The sequence below is a fragment of the Indicator indicator genome, chromosome 1 (genome assembly GCF_027791375.1).
Source record: "Indicator indicator isolate 239-I01 chromosome 1, UM_Iind_1.1, whole genome shotgun sequence".
Taxonomy (NCBI): domain Eukaryota; kingdom Metazoa; phylum Chordata; class Aves; order Piciformes; family Indicatoridae; genus Indicator; species Indicator indicator.
In genome coordinates, this window is record NC_072010.1 from 47,757,437 (window position 1) to 47,784,276 (window position 26,840).

General features: G+C 35.3%; 1 protein-coding gene across 4 annotated transcripts in view; it reads right to left on the minus strand.

Annotated features, from left to right (window-relative positions):
* Positions 1-5,660: 5,660 nt before the first annotated feature.
* Positions 5,661-26,840, minus strand: part of RBM26 (RNA binding motif protein 26) — a 54,400-nt gene continuing 33,220 nt past the window's right edge. For 3 of the 4 annotated variants that reach the window (XM_054389350.1, XM_054389335.1, XM_054389343.1), the window contains 8 exons: positions 24,486-24,614; positions 22,233-22,307; positions 21,392-21,562; positions 16,814-16,918; positions 14,469-14,678; positions 12,308-12,394; positions 9,082-9,195; positions 5,661-6,341 (listed from right to left, as the gene is read on the minus strand). In XM_054389350.1, coding sequence (XP_054245325.1) covers positions 6,252-6,341; positions 9,082-9,195; positions 12,308-12,394; positions 14,469-14,678; positions 16,814-16,918; positions 21,392-21,562; positions 22,233-22,307; positions 24,486-24,614 — 981 coding nt within the window. In that variant the 3' untranslated portion in view covers positions 5,661-6,251. The remainder of the gene's footprint in view (positions 6,342-9,081; positions 9,196-12,307; positions 12,395-14,468; positions 14,679-16,813; positions 16,919-21,391; positions 21,563-22,232; positions 22,308-24,485; positions 24,615-26,840) is intronic. The other variant, XM_054389358.1, reaches the window with a different exon arrangement.

Consider the following 26,840-nt stretch of genomic DNA (forward strand, 5'->3'; position numbering starts at 1 on the left):
TTCACACAAATAGAATTTCTGCTGACATAGTAAAGATGTATACAGGTTTCTGCAAGAAATACAAATATTAGTATGAGAATTGAAACAAGAAAAAATATCACAGAAGTGTGGAAATGAAAGCAAATTACTTTCAGTTATGGTTTTTCACTTGTGTAGTCATAGTGCCCTCTAGCAGTCGAAAAAGAAAATACAGGACTTCATGTGAAAGAAAAAACTATCCACAAAATCAGAAGCACAGAAAGCACAGTTTGCAAATGTGAGGAAGAACACTTCATGTTAAAAAAAAAAAAGGTACTTTAATGGAAAGGACACTTTTCTCAGCTTTCATGCAGCAGAGTCCTGCAGAGCTAGGAAACTCTATAAAAGGAGAGTTCTTGTACCCTACAGGCATTTCTGCACTTCTGTAGATCTCACCTACCCTTTATGTGCATTAGCAACATGCAAACTATTTTGGCAGAAGGATATAGATTTTTACAGGCATATATCAACATACGTTTTTGTGAAGTCTTTGTTTTCTCTACAAGGAGGAGAAATTTTGGCTCAAGCATCTTTATTGCACCAAATTCTGTGCAAGAAGAATTACGACCTTTAAAACACAAGAAACTTTTTTCATTTCCCTAGAGAGCAAATTATTGTATAGAGAGAAGAGTTAGTGTGCCTTAAAGCTGAGACATTTTCTGTCTACCTGCAAATCATTAGGAAAAAAATTTGGAGAAGTCAGTGTTTCTTTTTTCCTTTGCATTTAAGAGAACACTAAAGCTTAAGAAGCTGTTCTTTAGCAAGTGGGAATTAGTCGTCTGCACTGTTCAAGTTTTGAGGCCTGTAAATAACATCACTATTTCAAATAACGTTCATAGCTTGTCAGGAGAAATTGTAATATGAATTAGCTGCCTTTGTCCTTTCCCCCCCTCCCTCCTTCCTTTTACAGAATCACAGAACATTAGGGATTGGAAGGCGCCTTGAAAGATGACCTAGTCCAACCCTCCTGCCAGAGCAGGATCACCTAGAGTAGGTCACACAGGAACGCATCCAGGTGGGTTTTGAACGTCTCCAGAGGAGGAGAGTCCACAACCTCTCTGGGCAGCCTGTTCCAGTCACCCTCACAGTGAAAAAGTTTTTCCTTATGTTCACATGGAACCTTCTATGCTCCACCTTGCACCCATTGTTCCTTGTCCTATCATTTGGCATCTCTCAGAAAAGCCTGCTCCATCTTCCTGACACTCACCCTTCACATATTTATAAACAGAAGTATATGCAAGATGATCTAAGAGGATTTGAACTTTAAAAGAAAATATTTATGCAAATTACTACCCAAAAATCTTATGCGAACCTGCAAGTAGGAAGATAACACAAAAGACAATTTTACCCTCTCTGCATCCAAAAGTTCAAAATAATGTCTGCCTACTGTAGATGATTCTCAGAAAAATAAACTTTGAAGAATACATGCATCAATTTTCTTTTTTCTCCCAGTTGCTGACAGAAATACTGAAAACCAAGCAATCAACTAGCAGAGGCAGGAAGGATCTTGGAATTCAAGAATTCAAACTTCAACATGAAATTATGATAAAATACCAGAGTCAGATGTGATGATTTTCAAAGCCATCAACAGGTCTCAGGATTACCAGCTCACTGTAAAAAGAAGAAAAGATTCATCTTCACTCATACCAACAAAGAATAAAATACTGATACTTAAATAAGCTTTAACATTAACACATACAGAAGAATTCAACAAATAATGACCCATTTGCAAAAACATATGAATTTCTTGTGCGGTATGTTCTTGAAATCCCTCTCATTTGCATTCTAATTAGATCTAAAGCAAATTCAAATAAGAGACTAAAATCACCACATCCTGGTTTTGTTGCAAGTATTTTTGCTACCTATAGATTTAAAACATGGTTCAGAATGAAACATGCATGAAGTTCACTTTCACCAAGGATCAGTTTACTGCCATATTGGCTCATGTGAAAAAATTTTTGTTTGTTTTAGGTTGTGATCAAGAACTTGTACTGTGTCCGACTTAACAGGTTAATCTGAAAGTAATCAAGTGCTGCAACATCAGTACAGCATGAAATAGCTCCACTCAAGAATAAAATGAAGAACAACCAAGAGATTTTCACACTTAATTTTCCTGTTATGCAATCCCCTCTGATTTCTGCTACTTATTCCAGATCTAATCTTAATTTGTTAACTGCAGCTTACTTTGCTAAGTGTAACAAAAGATAAGCAATACAGGATTTACTCTGACTGTACCTTCTTTAGTTGCAGCATTAAAACAATGTTGAATTACAGTAAATGAGGTGCTTCACCGAAGGTCTATGCCCCTTTATGGTAGTTTGTGTGATGGTACAACAGTAATGTGTAACTGGTGGAAAGAAAAGCAATAAATCTCCCTTCCCATCTATCTTCAGTGAGACCTCCTAGATCAGAGATACAGTACAGGGAACATGCATAGACCCTTTCTTGAGCCAACCAAATATTTGTGCATCTTTTTGTGCTCTTCTATGCTCATGTGACAAAAGACAATCACAAATTTTACATCCCATCTAAAATACCCTCAAATAAACATATAGTATTTTGAAGTTATCCAATTGCTGACAATAATAGTGAGCTTAGTCAGTTTGGGGACTATCTAATTGATGATCAACAATGAAACTGGATGTTCAAAATTAGGTACAATCATGCTATGCTGTTCTCAGATACAGTTTACCTGGATAAAAATTTTTTACCCCTCTTCTGCTTAAGGAATATACAGTTTTTAGACTGCAGTTTAGAACAGAAGCCTATTTTAAGTGCCTGAAATAATTCTTTTCAATGGGTGCCTTTTCTATTTAAGAAATAGACATGTTTAGCCTTGATTGAAAAGTCCTGTACCTTTGGGTTTCATTGAAAACTTGGATTTCTTCTTTCACTAGAAGAAAAACCACAAATAGCACTGGCCATAAGCAGTGCTTCAAGAGGTATTCTTGTTATTTTCTGTTTTGTAGACAAACTGTAATACAGTCTGAATTCCTGACTTTCATTAAATATTTTTATAATTCAAGCAAACATGGTTTACTATAATATTGTCATTGAACTATATCTCAGATCATATCTTATTCAAGTCCTTTATCTTGCTGGGAAAGAAAATATCTTCTTAAATGTTTACCTTGTTTTCCACAGAAACTTTGAAAAGCTGTCTGGGGAGGACCAAGCTAATCCCACGCTCAGTTTTTCAGACCAAGAAAATCCATTTGCAGAACTGTTAAAAAACCCCAATGATTTAGAAAATCACAGAGGAGGCATACTTGGGAATGCATTCAGAAGGATGAACTAAGTAAAGAAGGAAGTGAAAATCAGCAGGATGCTTGGTTTGTTGATGCAAATGGAGGATGCTGCTCCAGGTGACAAGAGACTTCACTGAAGGCTATGCTAATAAGAATCTGATGGAACTGAAATGACAAGAGTTAGCTAAGGTAGTAACAAAACAAAACAAAAAAAAAAGGGAAAGGAGAGCAGAGGGAGACAAGGAATGGAAACACAGAGTAAGCCAAGAAGAAATACCAAGAAAGTTATTTCACAATGACAGAATAGGTACAGAACCTATTTACATCGCCACTTGGACACTGTCCTTGACCATACACGCATTCATTTGCGTTTGTCTCTTAAAGCAAGAGTAAGTCAAGCCACTCTGATCCAGGTTGCTTTCAATCATTCAGTGTCACAAGGTGGGGATGAGGACAAAATACACACCAGTAGAAATCCCCCCCCTCTGCCTCAGACACCCTTCAATTGATGGAAGTTTGGGGGAGGTGATAAAAAGAATTTTAAAAGGTTTCATTCTCCTGCATGCAGACCGGGGTGCAAACAGTTATTAAGAAATAAATCTTGCATTACCAGGCTGAATTCAAACTAGCAGTAAAATTGGACATACTGATTTGAAATTTTGTGATACAGCAATTTCAGATGATTTGTAAGAAGCATCCATGTAAAGAACAGACTAATCGCTGTCATTAATTTGCATTGATTGTCTGCAGTGAAAAGGCAGGCTTGGGCAGCATGCACAGTCCTTTCCTGTGCATGTACCTCTTCTCTAAGACAACACACAAAAATCTTTCACCTCCCAGACTGTCAATCTCGCACCCTTCTGATGTACTGAATTATTTAAAAAGAAAAGTAGGAAAGCTTGTATTAATTCAGTGAACTAGGACAGCTCATTCAGAGCACTGGATTAAAAGGTTCTTAAAATATTTTATTTTGCCTGAAATTCAGTTTAAAAGGAAATCAGTTTCCCAAATACAATTTCTTATGGCAAGATTTAGAACTTACTGTAACACGCATGGCAGTCAACTGTGAAATTTCAATGTGAAACTAAATCTATACAAAAAAATTAAGTGCATATTTTTGCACCAAGATATACATACACACAGGGACATTAAAAAATGAAACAACAGACAAAAAAAAACTTAACACCAAACCAAACAAAAAACCCACAAACCCCAAACACCCACGTACATATGCCACCCCCATCAACCCAGGATCACAAAAATCTACGATTTTGGGTAGGAAGAAATGTTTACAGGTCCCTCTAATTCAAACCATGTGGAAGGGAGAAGGAACACCTTCAAGAAGACCAAACTGCTTAGTGATCCATCCAATCTGACCCTGAATGTTTCCAAGAATAGGGCATCTACCACCTATCAGGATAAAGATCCAAGTCACAAAACCCCCTCACATAGCTGGAAAGCATAGAACAAAAAATTGTGCAGCTGGAGCTCTGTTCTCTGGGATATTACTGCTTCTGTTCTGGAAAGAAGGCAAGGACATGACATAGCAGTTCTCCCCCATCTCCATCCCCCCAAAAAGATATTGTTAACTGAAGTACTATCCCCTACATGATTTTGATAAATGAGATTGTAGTTTTTATGCTGCATTCATTAATGGGAAAAAAAGAAACAACCAAAAAAAAATCCCCAAAATAAAACCCACAAGTCTTAATATTAAATAAATGGATTTTCCTTTGAAATCAAATCTTTCCAGTGAGAGGTCGTTTACTGCAAAAGCCCAGGCAGTTCCCCTTCCTAGGAAGAGGAGAAACTTCAGACCTCACAGAACCAAACATCCAGTTCAAAAGATCCAAGAAAGTATTGCTGTGGAGTATACTGAATTTTGTGTATGTACATTTTAAAATGCTAAATATAGACTAGAGCTTAGAATTATACCTACCATGTATTTCACCTTCTAATCTGTTTTTCTAAATTACCGTTCAATAATTCATGTATTGTTGTGGGATGAAATTTTCTTCTACTCGCACAGTACAAGGGTACAGAATAAATTCCTTATTGTTGAAATATTCTTCTGTTTACTATTTGACTTGAATCAGTTTAAAATTCCAAAGTAATCCAAAAGCTTTTCTGCAACAAACTACACTTGTGTGTTAATGTAAATGAAATGCCATGATGTTGAGATTCCTTTTATATTCAATGCTATTTCAGTACAAGTGATAGTGATTAGAGCTCCTTTTGTGAATATGGGGGTGGGGTTGCCATTTGGAATGGTCTTTTTTCTTTTTTCTTTCTTTTTTTTTTTTTCTTTCTTTTTTTTTCATTATGAAGGAACATTGCCTCAGCTTTTTTTGGTTATTGCTTTTTTTTTCTTTTTTTTTTTTTTGAAGACCATTCCATTTCTTTATTTTTTAACATCTTAAAGTCATAAGGACTTATATGCAAAGCAGTCATACACTTTTATCATTAAAACCCATAGGTAAAATACGTACACAAATCCAACAAAAGGCTAGTACATAGTAAAGCCTAAGCATACTACTATGCAATATTATGAATACATAACTTCAGAGACTTTGATTTAGTACTGTTATCTATTCATTTCTGAAAACATTCACAAAGATTTTAAATGCAAATTTTCATTCCGTATCTGGAATAGAACAAAAATTATCTATGTTATAACAACTTTTGGTCATTTGTGTTTGACCAATTTGGTAAATTACAAAGAACCCAAAGAATTCTGTAACTTCCTGTAGAACTATGTAATAAAAACATTGCATATGTTCCTAGTATGATGTCTTTAGCAATCATTTACTGAAATGTAACTCAAACATCAATCTCTCAAAACATATAACTGACCAGCTGCTTTTTAGTCTATATCTGAATCCAAATTCATCACAAAACCCCTTTTTAATACAAAGATGCAGAAGTACATTAGATAATACTAATGCAACACAGGTGCAGTGCTAGCATTGCCATTGATCAGTTGAATCATCTTCTCCATGAACGAGACTCATTATCCTCCTCCTCTTCATCATCATCTTGAAGCAGCGAGTCATCCACCAAAGATTCTTCCTGAAACTTCAACAGAAAAAGGATGTCAGATGATGTTAAAGATCAAAAGGCAAAATACAAATCTCTGATACTTGTTGTTTAATAAAGAACACATCTATTTTCATCAACAGTCATGCTTTCAAAAAAGCACACCGTATGTGTATGTATCTTACACATATATTAATAAATGGCAAATGAAACTTTATTCTCTTTTCACTGCACTTCAGAATGATTGAGACACATGCACTTCATGTTTATCAAACAGCTCTTCTGATTCTTCAGTGTATAATTCGTGGCCAAGCTGCAAAGCTTTCATGAAATTTTAGATGCTTTATTAAAAACTAACATTAGGTTTTGCACATTCACAGTAATTACAATTCAGGTATTTTCATTTTTGACAGCTTAATCAAGCATAAAACTGATAAAAAAGTTTAGAAGACTGAAGCAGGGAGCAAGGTGTTTAAAAAATTTACACAAAATACATTAATATATTTTTAATTCCTTTCAGTAACAACATAGTAACTTGACAGATTTAATAGACTAGATTGAACTTCAGTGAATTAACATGAAGTTCTTCAACCCGTCTGGGACCTGGGGATCACAACATTATACTTCAAATACTAGCTTAACCATATGCTAGAAGCAATAAAAAGCTCACAGAAGCAAAGAATGGCATCTAAACACAAAATTGCCCAAGGAATATTGAATAGAAACCCTTCATGTGAAGAAATTTGGTGACAGTTAATTCAATTGTAGAAAATTCAAATAAAATCCATTCTAATTAAAGAAAGAGGATAGAAGAGCTACAAACATTTGGCTTGTTTTGCAAATGGGAAAGGGCCAGAGGTAGGTATTTCAATTCTGCTCAATTAAGGGGGGGGGGAATATCTGTAAATTCTGGGCCAAGTAAGAAGTTAGCATTGCCAATAACAAATGTTTAGGCAAACTAGTATTTTTAAAGATCTCATCAACCATACAAAAGCAAAGAACAGCTAGGGTGTTTGATCCAAAACCAAATCCTATACATTTTCCACAAGAACATCCGGCTGAGAAATGACTGCAGAAACAGTCCAGGGTCAAATGAAAACTGGTAAAGAACAAAATCAGATCTCAAAAGAAGTGTTAGAAAAATAAGTGGTCAAGAAAAAACAATCTATTATAAGGATAAACATTCCAATAAAGACATTTTCATTTTAAAAAATGTTACTTTACTCAAATTTTTAGAATCTGGCAAGTTTTAGATGAGGCCATCCATTTAGGAATTAGAGAAAACAGTCCCAATGCAGTCTTTTCCTTGAGTTTTCTTTTGGTATCAAGTGACTCCTGTTATGAACAACCATCACATAAAACAGATATATCCCACTACAACAAACACTTCTCAGCTGACAGGTTGTCCTCACACATCTAGGTCTGAAGTCTTTTCACGAGTAAGTCCCTCTTCATTTACCAGGGCAGTCGGTGCATAGCACTTGCTATTCTCTTTGTTCCCTTTTCCCCACTACCTGTACCCACCTACACTCTGTTTTCAGGTAGAGTTATAAGATTAATCTCTCTGTTATTCATCTACTCATTAATCTATACTTTCCTTCCTCTACTCTGCTGGTCTTTGCATATCCCTCCATGTCCTTCCTTCATTACACAAAATGGAGAAGTCTCAGTAAAGTAGTTACTCTCTGAGATCTAACAATACAGTAGACTTCTTGCAGCAATAAACATTGCTGTTGATCTTCAGAGGCAATACATCCTTGAAGGAGAAGTGACAAGACATCTAAGAAGCTCTGAAGATCCCCCAATATGGCCTCTTGTTCACTCATAGCTCATTACTATCTGACAATGATCGAGGTTTACATACACAAAGGAAATAGTATTTCGTTAAGTCAGAAGGCACAAAAGTCTAGTGGAGGTAGTCCTTCCACCCCACCCCCCCCAGAAAACTACAAACCAAACAACAACAAAAACATCCACACCAACCTCCACAAACCTTGAGAGTGAATGCTACAAAAAGGCAAAAAATCTAACCAAATTTGGCTATAATCAAAACAATCTTGTGAAGTTTATTCTATGGTAAGTCTGCCAAAACATCCCAGGAAAAATAGACAGACAAAATAACATCACCAAGTCAGCCATCCTATGGCAACTATGTACATGCAGTTAACTGGGAAAAGACTGTTTTGCCTGCTTCCCCATGTGGCATTTCTCTTTCAGAATTGACAAAACAATTCGGTATTTTGAGTATAATGAGTTAAATCCATCAAGAGATCTTGTCCCACTATTCCTACATTAACCAATTAAGGGTATATGGATAAAGCTTGAAAGTCTTTCATGCATTATGATGAAGATCAACACACAGCAGGTGTAACAAAGAAGTTACTAAATGCTCAAAATTATTCCTTCTCCTGTATTCTCCAAGCCATTTCTCCAAAAATGAAAATTACATTCTGATATTTGATCCTCTAGGATGGTACAAACCCATCTTTGGGACAAAATCCTCAAATTTCCCTCATGCAAGTTCAAACTGGACCCCTGCCATCTTGCTAGGTATATCCTCCAGAATTTTTGCTGGGTAAGAAATTAAACATTTCTGCCAGGAAAAGTAACATTTCTGGACTTTTAACAGTCTAGATAAACAAGAAATGTATTTACATATTAATCCACTTTCTGGTATTGAAACATGAGCTAGATTCAAAAACAAAAGGACGAATCAACAAATTCCTTTGAAAATGCTGTTGTCTTAAAAAAAAAAAAAGAAAAAATAAAACAAGCTTACTTCTTCTTCTTCAGGTTCAGCTTCTTCTGTTTCAACAGCTGACATAGCAGCAACAGGCTTGTTCCATGCCAACTTTAACTCCTGTCCTTTAAAACGAGACCCATGAATTGCAGCCTAAAACAAGTTCAAAGCTTTTAGTTACATCATTTGTCCTGGGTAAAAATTATTTCAGTAATACTTAAATGTCAGAAATAAACCAACAGCCTCCTCTTCCAAAAGAAAATTCAAGTCACAATATATGCTCACACTGAATTACTGTTAATAGGTTAAAACAAATCAGCTTCATTCACTGCACACAGAATTCACACATTCTTTCAGGAAAATAATAAAGATATATTCAGAAGAAAATAAGCTTGGGAAACTATAAATCATTTGGTGATGTGGGTAACATACTGAACCAAACCTTCCTAGTTCTTAATACTATCTTGACAGGTTATTCACCTTTCAGACAGACACAAAACTGCTAATGGATAGCTTATTGGAAGAAGTAAGACATCCCACAAATACAAATGACTCAAATTATTTAAGAAATGCCAAAACTCAGTAACTAGGAAAACCCCCTTTTTGATTACAACCTAATCTACTGGGAAATGCTCCACTTCCTGTAAAGCCATTGTAATTGAAATGTAAAAATTTTTAACTTATGGGATATTCATGCCTTTCTAAGTACCAGCTGCATTAAGTGGCTGCTTTGGAAAGAGTATGTTTAAATTAAAGTAACATGAATGAGCATAAATCAGCGTTAGCAACATTCCGAAATAACCGTCATGGTCACAAAAGATTTATAGTACAATCTGAAAGCACAGCATAATGTGAAGTGTAGAAACAATTACGTGTTCAATGACATCTGAACATGAATTGTGTGATATTAAAGTCCCCAGGTATAAATTTTAAATCTGTACATATAAATTTATGATAAATTTAAAAGATTTTATGCTTATTAAAATGCAGCTCAGGAGCTTTTTGTCCATGGTCTCATCACAATGTCACACAACTAGAATTTCTAGACGCATTTATACATGACACTTTAGGTCCAGAAACAACTTGTAATCTTTGGAAGAAATTACTACTACATAAAAATGCAACATTTTACAATAGGGAATCCTCTTCTTACTTCAAGGCTAGAAGATATATGGTCATAAAACCTAGGTCTACTTTCATTTAAGAAGGTAAAATATTAGCTACGTTTACTTCACAATTGGCCTCAACAGAGGCTTTTAATGATTACTTTCTACAGCTTCCCCAGTTGCCAGTCTTACAAGTCTGTTTTAGTAGTAAACACAAAAATTCCAGTGGAAACATATAGCTTGTAAGAACAACTTAAGGAAAATGCAGATTTTACTATATTTGAACAAACAGAGATTTGATAAGATTTTAATTTAAAAATGAAGGCGCAATTTAGATACAAAGTCATGAGACAGTTACAAGTTTTAACGTTAACTGGAACACACAGATCTCGAACACTGATCATGAATTCTAAGCCAGCTAGAAGATCCCCACATCCTGGAACATATTCTGAACTTCACCTTGAATACAGCTTGAAAACTCTATATATTCTATTTGAGAAAAACATAGCACTTCTAAATGCAGTGAAATTTCCTTTCTTCCCCTGCCAGCATTTTTCTGCACTTCTTTTTCAGGTGCTCCCCACCTCTATAATTTTATGTTTGGTTCCAAAATACTGCTTTTTGTGTAGAGAAATTTATCTATAGCCGAAATGATTCTCTATGTCAATTTTTCAGCAAAGGAAGTTGTAACAGTAAGTACTGTATTTTGCTGATCAACAACTCGCTGTAATAAGATACTGTCATGTTCCCTGTGAATCATACTTCACCTGGGAGAAGTTAAGATTTTATTTGAACAGTCCACAAAAACAGATTATTATTCTAGGTGACATTTTTATTTTCAGGGAAGCAGAAGTTCTTCTCTTGACTTAAAACATTCCTTACGTGAACTACAGCATCAAAGAATATGAAGGTGCAAAGTGACTACCCAGTGTTAGTAAGCACCAAAATTAAAATGTCAATCTTAATTCAGTCTACTTGCATGTAGACCCATTACAACAGATTTTGGTATCTATCAGTCAGTATACAGTAAGTAGCATTAATTATGTAATTATTCTGTAAAATGAAGCAATCTCCTTTGAGTTAGTGCTCATCACTACTATATGCAGGAGTTTCACAAACAAAACTTCTGTGTTTCCATATAACATCTCCGGCGCACACATCAAATTGTTTTTCCAAGTAAATCACAAAAATCTTATTGTTCAGTATCCAAAACTGCTGTGTTCACCAGCTAGCCTGCATTGTAAATAGCACTGGTATCTCAAAACAAATCAAACAAAAAAAATAAAAGTCTAGCCGGGTATAAAAACTGTGCTCAAGTAAACTCTACAAAATGAACTCTGCAAAAATATAAACATTGTGCAAAATATAAACATAAACCAAAATCTTTCCATACAACCATACCGTAAATATGAATCCATTCTTTCTGGAGTCCCTACTATTTTCAGGATAACTCCTTCCCAACAATGATGCAAGGATTTCAAAGAAAACAAAATCATTTGTGGAACAACTATGTTTGTTATTTTGCACAGGTTCACATATTGCCTACATCACAGGCTGAATAAGGCAGGGGTCTCACTATATAGAGAGTCCTAATGATCCACATGTAGGGATGCTGAAATATAACATAGGTCAACCCTGGATTTTAGTCTCTAAAAGTTAGTTGCGTAATTTTATACCTTTTTTTTCCATTTCCTAATTTAAAAATAAAATAAAATAGAAGAAAAAAAGAGAATCACATCACACAGGTTTTCAGGTAAAAATAAATCCAACTGATCCCAAACAAGATATACAGTCTTGCTATGTAGGTTGTCAGTTAGAGTTCAGAAATACTGTGAGGGTATCAAATCTTCAGGTGAAAAAAAACATGACAATGAAATACAGATAAACCAAGACATCCATCTATTGAATCCCAAGCATTTCCTTTAATTTGTCTTGCACACCCTGTATTTAAGTTTGCTATATATACCTTTGCTTCCCAAGTATTTGAATTATTTCATGAATATGTTGTTCTGATAGATTCGTTTAACCTGGAATTATACTTCTGTGTCAGACTTCTTTTAAAATGTTTTAAAGTAGTCAGCAGGATTATATTCAATCAACTATAGAAGTAGAAATGTAACTGAATGTCGAAGAGTATTTTCAACAAAGACTATACTCACAGCTTCAGCTTCTGCTCTTGTTTTAAAGGTAATCACTGCATGAAGAGAGGAGTCATCTATCTGGCAATCTTCAATTTCACCGTATTGCTTTTAATAAAATAGAATTTTAAAAAAGCTTAGCGAAATAGTTTTGCAACTTCATAAATGCTGTCCTAAATCACACACCGTCACAAAACCATGTAAAATTTAAACAATGTACCTTTCACAGTCATAATGCAAATCAGAGTACTTGTCTTTGCAAGGAATACAGTTATTTTACTTGCATTTTTAAAACATGGAAGAGTTGCAGTGTCTGGATTTCCTGGCTGTAAACATGCAGATATGAAGTAAAATTGTAACACAAAAAGAGGTTCTTCTGCTTCCACAAGATTTATTAGATACAGCGACTGCAGAAAAACTTTCAAAATTTAACAGAACTTCAGTGTCTGAAGAACCTGATCCATCTGTTCCTATAGTGGTCTCTGTAGCATTGCTACCTTAATGTTGCCATCACTGCAGGCTGTGATGCCCAACAAATCTGTACAGCTGGAGCACTGCTCATGTGCAGAGCTGTGATTTATCACAGAACTGGAAATACAGCCCAGTTCACTTCAATGGAATTTGGAGGAAGTCTGAAACAGCAAATGTACAGCTTGCAAAATTAAGTAATTTATCTCAGTGTTACACTACCAATATTGGGAATATGATTTTATTGGGGTTTGCTTTTTGTTTTGGTTTGGGTTTTTTTCTAAAAGATACTAAGTTTCATCCTGCAATAAAACTGAAGTATATAAAAAAAAAAAATATGTTCTGAGCAAATTCATGACCACAAGCTGACATCACATATCAAGTTTCTAACAGTGGCAAATTCTCAGTCTGTATTTTTATATTATTCGCAGTCAGTAACAGAAGTACATAATGAAATGAAAAATGACAGTGGCCAGCAAAACTTACATTAGCAAAAAACGTAAGGCAGACTAAATCACAATATGATGATGTAGGTTAAAAGTAAGTATTTTTATTAATGCACATCTTTGAAAGTGAAATGTCCTGTGGCTGACAAAGTGGATTATACCACTTCATTCTGAAGTTAGACATGCTTTTTTGTTGGTTTTGTTTGTTTTGCTGTCTTGGGGGCTTTTTTGCCTGTTTTTGTGTGTGTTTTTGTTTGGTTAGTTTGTTTTTTTTTTTTTACAAAGTAAGACAGGTCTTGTGTCTTGTCCTTTTGAAAAACTGTTTGCATGGCTGTCAGACAGTAATTACTAAGTATGCTGATTGGAGTAGAATCTACTGGCCTTGCTTGCTCTTGGACTTCTACCTTCAGAGAGGGCCACTGCAAATAAATCATGAAAAAAAACCAAAACCCTACCCCAATGCAGGGGAGGGATGGTGGACAACACCTGGATGAGCATTCAAACAATTACATGCCAGTAGATATTCTAGCATTCATTTCACAGAGTAAATAAATTTCTTTGAAATTTTTTAATGGAGGATAAGAGGTTTTTATAAATTTGTTGATTTCTTACTTTTTTATATAGTGAGAATGTATTTGCAAACATATATTCGCCAGTAAAATATTTGCTAACAGTTACATACATCAATTTATCATTTTCTAGAACAAAACCAGAAGAAAAATGTACAAAAAGTTGTCTTAAGCTTACAGACATGGACAGATGCCTTTGTCTGCCCTGCCAATATGTGTATGTATATAGTTGCATAATTCTCATCTTGATTCTTAAATTCAGAAAGTTATGCAAAAGCACTAAACATTTGCAGAGAAAAGTGTCATTGAATATTTGTTAAGGTATATCAATAAAGACAGAAAAACTTCAAGAATTGAAAGTTTGGTATTGAATCAGTCCTCGTTCTCACAACTCCTTCATTTATCTAAGAATCTGTAATAATTTTAACGCTTCTCCTGGACAAATAATTCATTACTTTATATTCCCATCCTCCCCTCTATGAAAACAAGCTTAGTTATAACTGTAATTGAATAATTGAATCCACTGTGCAATTTCTTTGTTTCAGCTTTTTCTGATGCATTTTTTTTTTCAGGAACAGATATATCATGTTAAAGATTAATTCCTAAATAGTATTTCCAGATTAATTGAATCCAGAGAAGAAAAATCATTCAAAAGACAAATGTCATCCAAAGAACAGAGAACGTGAAATTGCCACATACCGCAAAATGAGGAAGAAGATCTTCTCTGTCACTTTCTGTAAAGGCAGAAATCTCTAACGCCCTAGGTCGATGATCCACAACTGCATGCACAGGAACTCCTCTGCCTCTACCCCGGCCTCGTATTCCTCTACCTCTGCTACGGGATGCACCCCGACCTCTTGCATGAACCCCTCTACCACGAACTGAAGAAAGAATCCCTCGTTTGGCAGCCTACGATGTTTATACATAACATATTGATGTATTAAAATTCATAATCTAAATATTTAGATAAAATTAACAAATACATATTTGAGGATTTATTTTTAGGAAACATCAGAGTAAGTCCCAAAATTAACAACTTCAAGGTCTCAAAATAAGAAAAAATGAACATGTTATTAGCATTAAAAAGCTAACATCGTTAATTATTAACAGACCAAAAATAGGATAGAAATGGGAAAAAAGAACCAGGTATTAAAACCAGATTATAAAAAAAGTCCTCATCTGTGAGGATAATTCCTCACAGGAGAAAGGAACTGCAGAATAACACTTGAAATTTCATTAACAATTTTTTCTTTAAGTGATGGCTAACTACTTAAATTGTCTCTTTTCTCAGAAAGTCTAGATACAGATTTTATTCTGACCACAATTAACGCTGCGTAATAGCTTTTGGGCACAAAAAATTGTGAGGTAAGAATCAGAGGCTCAAAGAAGCATCTCCAAGGACAAAGTAAAAATCTGTCATTACATTCTCAGTAATTTCCACAACTTTCCACGGTACTCTTGTACCCTTTCTAAAAAACTGGCATGCAGTCTCCAAGAGAAGTCAAAAGTAGGGCATGGGGGGATGTTGGGGTTTGTTTGTTTGTATTTCATTTAAAACATTTTAAAATGATTAAATGATCAATCCAGGAGATTATTACATTGACTCAATAATCCAGCTGTATACTGTTTGGGTTTTCTCAGTGTAGAATCAGGACCACCTGGAACAGTACAGCTGGTTATGAGCCACAGAAGCAACAAATGGATCTTGTGGGAGTTAAAGTCACAAACACAATGTGAGATGAGAATATTTTCCTAAAGAATTTGTAGGAATACTAAAGAACCAGGTAAATGCCTAGGGGAAAAAATTATACAAGGGATATATTTCATGCTCTTCTTTGAAATATATTGGTGTATTTTACTATAAATAATAACCATGGTTTTCTCTGTTTTTTTCATCAGTACTTAGTAAAAAATCCAGAATATTTATTTTAATAGCAAAAAATAATTTCCTGGAAAAGCCACTTTTTTTTTTCCAATTAAAAATACAAAGAGACTCAATAAGGGGAACAGTACTAGCACACTCAACTATGGTGTAACTATCTTGAACAAGCATCTACATTCCTACTGCCATTTTACACATCATTCAATTTACATATTTTCTAAAATGTATTATTTATAAATAAGCTTTCAGTATATTTAAAGTTTGTTCACCTTTACAGCTTTTACATCATATCTATTCAATTGGCTTGCGTTACTAACAACCTATTTCCACAATTACCAAAGCTGAGTTAACAATTTAGTTTCAAAGTAAGATCTTAATACAACTTAGCCATACGTATGTGCACTGTATGTAACTGTAGTTATACATAAGACATGACCAAACTTCATTAAGACAAGAGCGATTTAAGCGACACAGCAGCCTGTTTAACAGTAAAAAGAGATAAGATTATTATGCAATTAAGCAGATACGACAATTATATAAGATGGTGCAACAGAACACAGAATAACACACACGGCATTCAGAATTTCTCAAACTTATTAAGAATCCTGCACAGCCTTCTGATTTTTTTTTTTTTCAAGGCAAGTACCTCAAGAAAAAGTGTGTTCTTATTCATTGAACACTCCTTAAAACATTATATTTGCTTTTGGCAAATCCTCCTCTTAAAACCAAGACATTTGAGCCTTTTTGGTTAATCTCATTAAGAGAATGCTAACATTTTAAAAGGAAAAAAAAAAAAAAAAAATCAAGCAGTGTTTCACTGTTCTGTATCAAACACATCATCACCTACAGGAAACAACTAAAAAACATGCCACACTACCCAGGAATTATTAATATCACATATCTACAAAATAGCATGTTATCTAAATAGTTACATAATTTAAATACATTAGCAATCAAAATTCAAGACTATTTCTCTACCTCAATGAAATTCAAAACCTGTTTTTTTTTTTTTTCAAGTATCATTGCTCCATGCTTCCACCTACATAGAATTCAATATTGCACTCTGGAAAAAAGAAGTTTATGGTACAATATACGATGTGATAAATAGATACGAAAATATTTGAATAAAGTGCAATTGCTACAAAAGAAGAGATACACATACTTCCAGCTGTAGCTCTGTGTATTTTCTTCTTAATTCAGTAACTTCCTCCCCAGCTTGCATCTTCTTGTATAAATCCAGTTCAGTATCTAGTAACTCTTTCTGCATCTAAGGAATTGTTATGGTAAATTATTAGTTCCACAGAGCACATTCTATACTAAGGAAACAATTTTCTCATAAAATACAAAACTCCATGGCTATGCTCCTATCAGCAGGCTATTTCAGAAATACACAACTACTTAAAATACTGGCCAGCACTGGTCTCCAGGTAAGGTAGAAGCACAGCAGCTCTATCTGAAAAACAGATTCCTAGAAAGTAAGGAAAGGAAATTTGAAAACTGGAAGCTGTAGTGAAATTTTAAAGTTGTGACTTATTGACATCACAGTGTAACTTTGCAGGTATACTGCTCAGTATGCTAGGTTTCCACTTCTGAAACCAAACCATGCAAAAGCTGAGGAGCCTTCTTGGCAGAATAAAAGCTGGATCTGCAAGAAGCACACTTCTGAGCTCAGTGATATGAAGACTTTTGACTACCACACAAAGCCAAAGTCAATGGAACTTTTTCTAAACTAGAGATATGCAAAATAGTAAACGCAAAATTATATGGTAGTGATGATGAGACAAAACAGTGTGCTATCAAAAAAGCTACAGTACAATTATGAATGGATACAGTACACAATCAGTATTAAAAAAAAAAAAAGGCATTTAAGTTTCATAGAATCACAGAATCAGTCAGGGCTGGAAGGGACCACAAGGATCATCTAGTTCCAACCCCCCTGCCACGGGCAGGGACACCTCACACTACATCAGGCTGGCCAGAGCCTCATCCAGCCTGGCTGCAAACACCTCCAGGGATGGGGCCTCAACCACCTCCCTGGACAACCCATTCCAGGCTCTCACCATTCTCATGGGGAAGAACTTCTTCCTCACCTCCAGCCTGAATCTCCCCACTTCCAGCTTTATTCCATTCCCCCTAGTCCTGTCACTACCTGACAGCCTAAAAAGTCCCTCCCCAGCTTTCTTGTAGGCCCCCTTCAGATACTGGAAGGCCACAAGAAGGTCACCTCGGAGCCTTCTCTTCTCCAGACTGAACAGCCCCAACTCTTTCAGTCTGTCCTCATAGGAGAGAGTTTATTACAATTTCATAATGCAAAAGCACAAATAATAGTTCTGTTCAGACTACAGTAGAAAAAAAACAGTAACAAGACTTCTGCCTGCAAAAGGTTGGTCTTTGATGTACTGGAGTTGCCTTCCAGAACGTTAAAAAAATATACTAAAAAGTTCAAACATTTGTGTAAAACTGAAAGGTATCTTTGAATCCAAATTTATACATGTTCATTACAGCCACTGAGGTACAGGTGCTGATACAGGTGCAGGAAAAGGCTTTATGTGACCATGACAATTTTACTTCAAGTGCTGTTGCAAATTAAGTTTCTTCCTCCCTTTTTTTTTTTTTAAATCTAGATGGGAAAACCAGCAGACAAATGTTCCAATGACATTACAAATGAAGGACAAAATTATAGATTATGGTGAAACAGTTTTACATTTACACTCATTGATCTAGAACAATAGCATGTCATGTATTCAAAAGCTGGTTGCCAAGAGATGAAGGCTTCACAGTTGTGACAGTTGGAAAACAAATATCACCACTGAATGACAAAGAAGGGGCAAGGGGCTGTTTGGTTGTTTTTTTCCTGGAAGCTTTGAAAGAAAAAGAAGCTGTATTATTTAAACCATTAACTTCAAACTGAACCCCCTTCAGCCCCACTTTCTGATTATCTACAACTATAACAAATGAAAAGAAAAAAATCCATTATTTCCTGTGTTATGGTTTTCTTAGTTTTCAAAATTGGAAACAGTATTTCTAGTGTACTTAATGAAGATTTCTCTTATATAGAAAGCTACACGGAGTCTCAAGAAGAAACTACGTTCTTCAAGATACACCAAGAGGCAGCAAAAGATTCTACACCTTGTGGGGAGGGGAAGAGTATTTTGTAATCTTCAGGAACTAGAGCAAGATAAAGATAGGTAAAGATTATGGCCCTCATATTCAAGTTGGCAGGATCTTCTGAGATGTCCCAGGTTTTAAAGGCTAAGAATATGGAAGACAATCTAGAGTAAAGTCTTTAAGAAAATTGTCAAAGTTGTAAATTTTAATTGAAGACTCTATTAATTCCTCACTTTCACAAAGGTCAGATGAGACTGATTGTTCTCACTCAAGTGCTAGCAAAACAGACACTACAGTCCCCCTCAGACAGAAGCCATCAATAAAATCAACTTCTCTACAGTTTGTGTATTTTGTACATTACGAAACAGGATTGCTTAAAATGCTTCTTCATTTTACATATTACAAAGATAACAGAAAACCCACTCAAGAACTTCATTAAAACTGTAATTCAAATTAGCATATCACCCCACTTTACTAAGCTAAACTGACAATCACAGAAGGAACTGGTAGACCAGGTTGCCAAGCAAAAAGTGATGTCGGCAGAAGAGATCTCAAGGATAACAAAACCAGTTTGACCTCAAGCACACACATAGCAACCTGCGTAAACAAGGGAGGGCCTACAGAACAGTACCACAGGGGAAAACACAAATTTGTTTTCTGGGAAATCAGTGTCTCTCCAAAGACTCTGGTACACTAATGTACACAAGGTGTAAAAGAGGAATTAAATGTCTGTGTGCAGTTATAGGGTTACAATCTCAGAGGGACCACAGAAACATCCTGAGAAAACACGCTATTGGAGCAGTGCAGCAGATGGATACTGCAGTTTCTTAAGGAAGGGCAAGTTTAGGACAGCAAGGAGCAGGAGCTGCCCTTTATAAGACAGGGCAGTATGAATGCATAGACCTCTGCCTGGGGACAGATGATTGCAGAAGTTTAGGAGTCAAGATTAAGATGGCAGATCTACCTGGGTGACATTGCAGTGGGTATGTACTACACACTGTCTCATCAGGTGAAACAAATAGTTGAGGCCTTTTTCATATAATTGAAAGAAGTGTCCTGTCTGAAGATCCAGGCCTAGGTATCTGCTAGAAAGGCAGGGTATTTTCCAGAATCATGTCCTCCAAGTTGCAGAGTATGCAGGAAATAAAGCAAAGGTGGCAGAATGCCTGCCTGGATGAACAGGGAGACCTAACAAAACTTAAATACAAACCAAGGTGTATAAGAGGTGGAAGCTGGGTCAGATCACAGAAGGAATATAAGGAATATAGAGAAATTAGCAGAGAATGCAGGCACTGGCTTGGAAAGCTGAAGCCCACTTAGAGTTGAATCTGGCAAGAAGAGAAAGAAACAAAAAGAAAAGCTTCTTTCTGCAAGTCTATCAGCAGCAAGAGGAACACTACACTGTCAAAAAAAGAGGGTCAGCTGCTGAATGCGCAAGAAGACCTGGCAATAGACATGAAAACAGTCCTGGCAATAGACGGGAAAACAGTGAAGATACTTAACAACTTCTACTCCTCAGTCGTTACTGGAAACACTTCCCTCCAGCAATCCCAGGACCCTAAGACTAGTCGGAAACGCCTGCAGAAAGAGACTTGCCTTTTATGAAGGAGAATCAAGTTAGGAAACATTTAAACAAACTGGACATACATAAAAATCCGGGACCCTATATAATGCAACCAGTAAATACTGAGGGAGCTTTCTGATGTCCTTGCAAAGCCAACCTTAATTATCTTTCAAACGTCACAGCATTTAGAGGAGATTCCTAGGACTGACAAAAATCGTATCTTTACTGGAAAATACTCTGTACAAAAACTTGCTCTTTTATTAGTATGCACTTCCTCACTACATAAAGCAAGAAAAGCTTGTAATATATTTAAAAGAACACTTACTAATTTGCTAAGATGCTATTTCTCAAAATCTTGCTTAATTCTTAACCACCTTGTGACCTGTTTAGGAAGGAATACTTCTATAAAAAGCAAAATAATTCCTTCTAAAATGTAATATAATTGCATCTTTAAACAGATAGGAAACTGGTTATAGCCATATACGAACGAGAACGACAGCAGAGAAGAGAAACACCCTTCACAGGTACAACCCAAGCATGGGTAGCTCGATGTAAGAAAAAGTGATGAATGTAATCTTCAATCTAAAATGTATAATATATTGAAAAATCTCAGAGACATAAAAAGACATAGAAAATTATGTATTAGTCAACTAGTTTCATTAAGGTTTATGCATTAAACCTGAACAGAGCTAACTGTTACATAATGTTAATACTTCTGCATAAGAAATACTGTTTACATGATTTCCACTCAAAATTTGAGAATGCAATAAAAGAGACACAAAAGACTGGGTAAAACACAGGAAATAATTGCACACCTTCTGTTTAGATTACTGATTTTCCAGATGATGTAGCATCTGTGTAACAGCAGGTAAGCCTGTTAGACAACAGCCATGGGTTTAAAATTAACTATATTCCTTTCAAAAGAAAGCAAACCCAGTGCCACTTGAAAGACTACTTCAAATTAAACAAGTATGGTTGTAACTACTGCTGATATGGCTGCACATTTCTGTTCTATTGACATAATCACAGGAATTCATTTTACAAAAAAGCTCACCAAAACTTCAATACCTGAGTCTTAGTTTTCATGCTTTTTAAAGGAGTGCCTCCTCCTGGTGATACACCTTTTAATTCATCCTTTAACTTGGTAATGCTGTTAGTCAAAATCTCCAGTGTTTTCATGATTTCTGCTTTGTCTTCTGACTTCATGGCTTTATTCTTCTCCAGCTTTGAAATCAGCATCTGTCCAATTTAAAAACTAGTAAGAAAAACCTTCTTACTCAGAAACCATTGCAAATCTGCTTTCAAGTACTCAGTACAACTAAAAGAAAACCAGAATATTGCATTTCTTGCATGTGATCCTCAATCTCATCATATAGGGCTGGTAAGAGCTTACATTAAAATCTTTGTCTGAATCTCTGATTAATTTGCTAATGAACTTGTCTGAATCTCTGATTAATTTGCTAATGAACATCTGATATCTCTAATTTAGACAGATTTGTTCAATATACTTAAATTATTTCAGAATTTTTATTCAACTACAATGACATTTTAGCCTTTTTCTCCTAAGCCTAAATGCAATCACGCATATTTTTCTATGTCGTTCTCTCCCACTCTCATCAAGTAGAGCTCTCAGGCTTTCACTTCTCCCAAAACGTGTATGCATGCTGTACCCAAATTAGGCAATTTCAACTAAAATTGGGGCTGAATTGCATAAACTTGTAGTTTAAGTGAACTGGTAAGACAACTTAGATTAAAATTCTAAATTTAAGATAGCATGCTAATATCATTCTAAGAGACTGCTTATTTTATAAGCCAGTTTTTTATCTCATGCTTACAAATTATGAAATATTTCAAGTGAACTGAGATTTTACAACTGAATTGCTTTGTTTCTTTAATGCTAACATTTTACCTTTTGTGTTTCAATGTGCTTCTCTAAGATTTCTTGCTTCTTTTTTCTCACATCTTGTTGAAGTCGTAATGCTTCCTAGAAGCACAAAAAAATGTAGACAGTTTCTAGATTTTGAAAAATAATGCCAGGAGAGCAATATACTATACCTAGCAACTGTACAGTAGCAACTTACAGTAACAGAGAAAAAAATTCGTAAGAAATTCAAAGTACTAATATGCAATATTTCAAATTATGTTTTGGAAAACAATGCATCACCAAATTAGTGAAGAATCTAATGATCTTTCTTAGATCTGTGCTGGGAAGACTTCATTATCACATGTATACAGAGTAAGTAATCCCTTACATAACTCCACAGAAAGCTGAAAGGCAACCTAACACCAGGACCACAAAAGGTGCGACATAGAAGAGTTTAAATATGCAAGGACAGCAACCGCAAATCAAATTCATCAATAAAAACACATTAAGTAAGGTTACAAGCAAAATAAAATAAATTCTGTTTTCTAAAATTAACATGTTACCTAAAGAAAACAATTTCTTTTGCATCTGAATGCTATAATTTAGAAGTGACAAGCACTACCACTCAAGGAAAAGAAAAAAAAGGAACTGACATTGCAACACGCTGGTCGAATTGAAACTGAGAAATTTGAGACATACTGCACTCAGGAGAAGCAGGAGGAGGTACCACAGCTGCTGTGTTCAGCTCCTACTAATGCTGCTTGAAAGAAAGCAATTGCTTCTTGCTCTCAGATACAGACTATAGAAGCCTTCAAAAGCAAGATACTTGCAGAAAACCAGGGCTTAGTTATCAGCATATTTAATGGGGTAAGAGAGGACAGGAAGATGATGATTTTACACCTCTAGATCACCAACCAATTGGGATCAGACTACAACTAGATTATCTTACACAAAGAGTGCAAATGCACAACAGCTATAAAAAAAAGAGAGATAAATAGGAATAAAGTTTTTGTATCTCTTCCCAAATACTGACAAGTTCTGCTGCATGAAATGTTAGATTTGCAAATAGCATGCAATCGTTTTTCTGCAGGGAAAGGGAAGATAAGACAAGGGGATGGATGCTAAGAAAAATTAGGGAGACAGGAGGAAAGAGGGGAGTGAGTCCCACAAAATCATGTTTTTCCACAAGTACTAGCATACTGTAATAGAAGCCTCTGAAGAGAGGAAGAAGCATAAGAGCGCATGAAAAGAGCCAATCACTTCGCATATCTTCAGTGTCTTCTCTTAAAAAAAAAGCTGAGCTTTTTGCCATTTCACAGGAACTTAGCATCTTAAATTGAAAGGTAAAGGCTCTAATTCTGAAAATCACGTTTTAGGGAACAAATATGAAATTCAATCTCAAACTTGTAAGCGATTTTTTTTAAGTCCGGGCCAATGCCACAACTGATGTGCATCTACAAACTGCTATTTCAAATTGTATTAGACATCAGTTACTGAAGCGTACCAGTAAGTTATTCTGCTTTCAAAAATTACGGTTGAATCTAACTTAGTATTGAACTACTGATATGTGGTTTGAAACCAGTAAGATAAACACTGTCCTATATATAAATTTTTCTAAATGACATGAAGAAACCTGGAAAAGGAGCTTTACTGGGCTCTTCTGAAAATTCTACATAAATTAAACTACAATTGAGTGACCATTTAAGGCCAAATGCATTTTTGTTGCATCTCCTCTCTAACATCATAGAAAGAGAAAAAAAAACTAGTACTATACCAAAAAAAAAAAAAAAAAAAAAGGTAAAACCAGAACAACTTCAGTTTGGAAACAAAACACAGATTCATACAGTTCTCAATTCTCTCAAATAAAGAAATAGTTTTGGTTGATCATAATAAAGGCCAGTTCCAGAAAGGCCTAAAAGAAAGTGACTACACTTCACTACCTTCTCACTCACAACAGACAAATCGGGTCTCAACATGGAGATTCTGCTTCCAGGAAAAAGTATTTCACATTTTGAACTTTTGGAGTTTTAAACCTGCATCTACTTCCTGAATATAAATAAATCGGGGAAAAAAAAATGGTGCTGAATTTTCTAGTCCTTTGGGAGAAAAAAAAACCACAAAACAAAAAAACCCCAACAACACAACAAAACCACAACAACTAAAAACCACATTCTAGTGAATTTAATCTTATAACTAATTTCATCCATGCTCCTAAGATGAATATACATTGTGAGCTACCTCTAATGGTCGCAAGTTCCCAGTCTATTTCCATTTTATAAAGAAGCATATGTAATTTACCTGTTTTTTCTTCTGTGCTTCATTAGAGTCTAGCACGGAAGTTGAAACAACAGGCAAAGATTTCTGTGCTGCCTTCAAAGCAGCAGGGTTGTACACAGTTTTTGTCAAGCCAGTAGAAGTAGATAAAACCTATAGGAGGAAACCATTTTATATTTTTTGCCAGTGAATTTCAATTTAAAAAAAAAAAGAGTGCTTTAAAAAAGTGTCTTTTCTTTTATCTATTTTGATGATAATGGAATATAAAAATTTGGTGTAACATCTATCTAGAGTTGCTTCAGTTAAACAATTTTTAAAGAGGCAGCCCCACATCCATATATAAGAATTACAAACATCAGAGTATAAATTCTTTCTGCTTCCAAATTTCAAACATATGAAACTTTACAAATTTGATCATAATTAAGGAAACAGAAGACTGAGACTTTCCCAAGAATAACTGAACTTTGTCTTTTTAATTTTGAAGTTTAAAACAGAATTTGTCATGGCTGCCTGGATTTTCCAAGAAAAAATCAACATAATTTCAGAGACTAAGGTCCAAAGTGGATACAATAGTTCCTTTTCACATGCAGTTTGTGCAAAGTAGAGCTTGCACAATCAACAAAAAGTAATTCAAGTACAGGGAAGTCTTCAACATCATACAGCAAAGGATGAGACTCCTGTGTCTCTCTTCTATGTTTGTAAAGAGGTATGAATTTTCTCCACAACTTACTGAGAACACAGCTATCTGCTTTACAACCTCTCTAAGGTATACTCTGTACATTACACAATACCTGAAGACTTGAACTGTTCTGTTTTCTTATGTTACCTTTTGGCCAAGTTAGAATAGAAAAATTCACTGCTAAGTGCTGAAGATAATATGAGAAAGATCCTATCCTCCCTGTTAGCAAATCACACCAATTACACAACTGAAATAATTTCTAGGATTTTAAAAATACTTTATGCATATGTGGAAAGTCAAAAGATGCATGCAAAGTCTTTTGGTCACCATGCACTCCATAAAATAGACACAACACCCATCAACAGGAGAAAAAGGAGACAGTCAAGAAACAGAATGACAGAAAAGGTCAAGCGATCAGAAGAGTTTACAACAGGAATGTTTCATATAAAGGCTTTTCACTTTGTTGTGCTATTTATACTATTTCTTTCCACAGTATTTTCTAGAGGAAGCAGTGCAGAGAGAAGCACAACAACAAAAATAAAAGCATGTTAGAGGGTATGATACAAAGTGAAGTAAAATACTCTAAGGAGGTCATTAAAACGAAGATGAAGGAATTTTTATTTTAACTTATTAAAGCACATCCCAATTAGACAGTTTCTATTACAAAGTAGTTTTAGGACAGAGCACATCGCTAACAGATGACCAAGTAAAGTCAAGAATAAAGACACACTCCTTTGACCCTGAACTGTCTTTATGACAGAGTGAACCATGCCTCCTCATCTCTTTTAATGTAAGGAGAGATGCCACAGCAGATGTACCTCCACCAACTACTACAGAAGAGCAAGAAGCAACACATTGTCTTCTAAATCCCTTAATGTTATTCAAGAGAAATAACAGTGTGTGAATGTCTTCAGAAGTTCGTAATATCCAAGTCCCTATATAGATCTGAAAAGGCCTTACAATGACTGTTTCGTCTTTTCCTCCTGCTCTTTGGGAAGCATAGCTACTGACTTTTTTGCTGTAAAGTTCTTGTCAAACTCTGCACTCAGAAGCAGAAAACATCTAGGAAATGACACCCATTTTTTTCTGACAGCTGTCAGTCTGATTTCTAATGGTTAAAGAGCATTATCATTGCAACCAAAACCAAGGTTATTTCCTTGTACACAGACACAGTAGCAGATAAAACCAAGTCAAATCAAGTTTCAGAACACCAAGAAAAGTGCCGGAGGAAACATACTGCTTCACACCTAGTCCATTCAACAGCTGAGTAGCTAATCAAGATCAGTCATTACTATTAAGACAACATAGCAAAACACCATTTTAGCATGAATTTACTCCTTGTAGAAAAGTGCTTTAGGATAACTCAACTCAGACAATGAGAAGACAAAGTATTTCCACTCAAACTGAAGCAGACTTATTTCTGAAGTAAGCATACAGAATGTATGTAGCCTCTATTTCAGGAACACACAGCAAAACATGTATCTGCAACTCATTTAGGGCAACAAAATGCAACCAATCAAACCAACAAAAAATATAGGCAAGAAGTCAAGATTAGAGTATTTAATCGGACAGCTTGGCTTGACATGAGTAGAAGAGACATCCTCTGTAATTGTAACTCAACACTGTTGTACCTTTGTATGCTAAATACAGCATAGTTTCTTTGAAGATAATTTTTATTAGCTTTCACTAAATGCATTAAC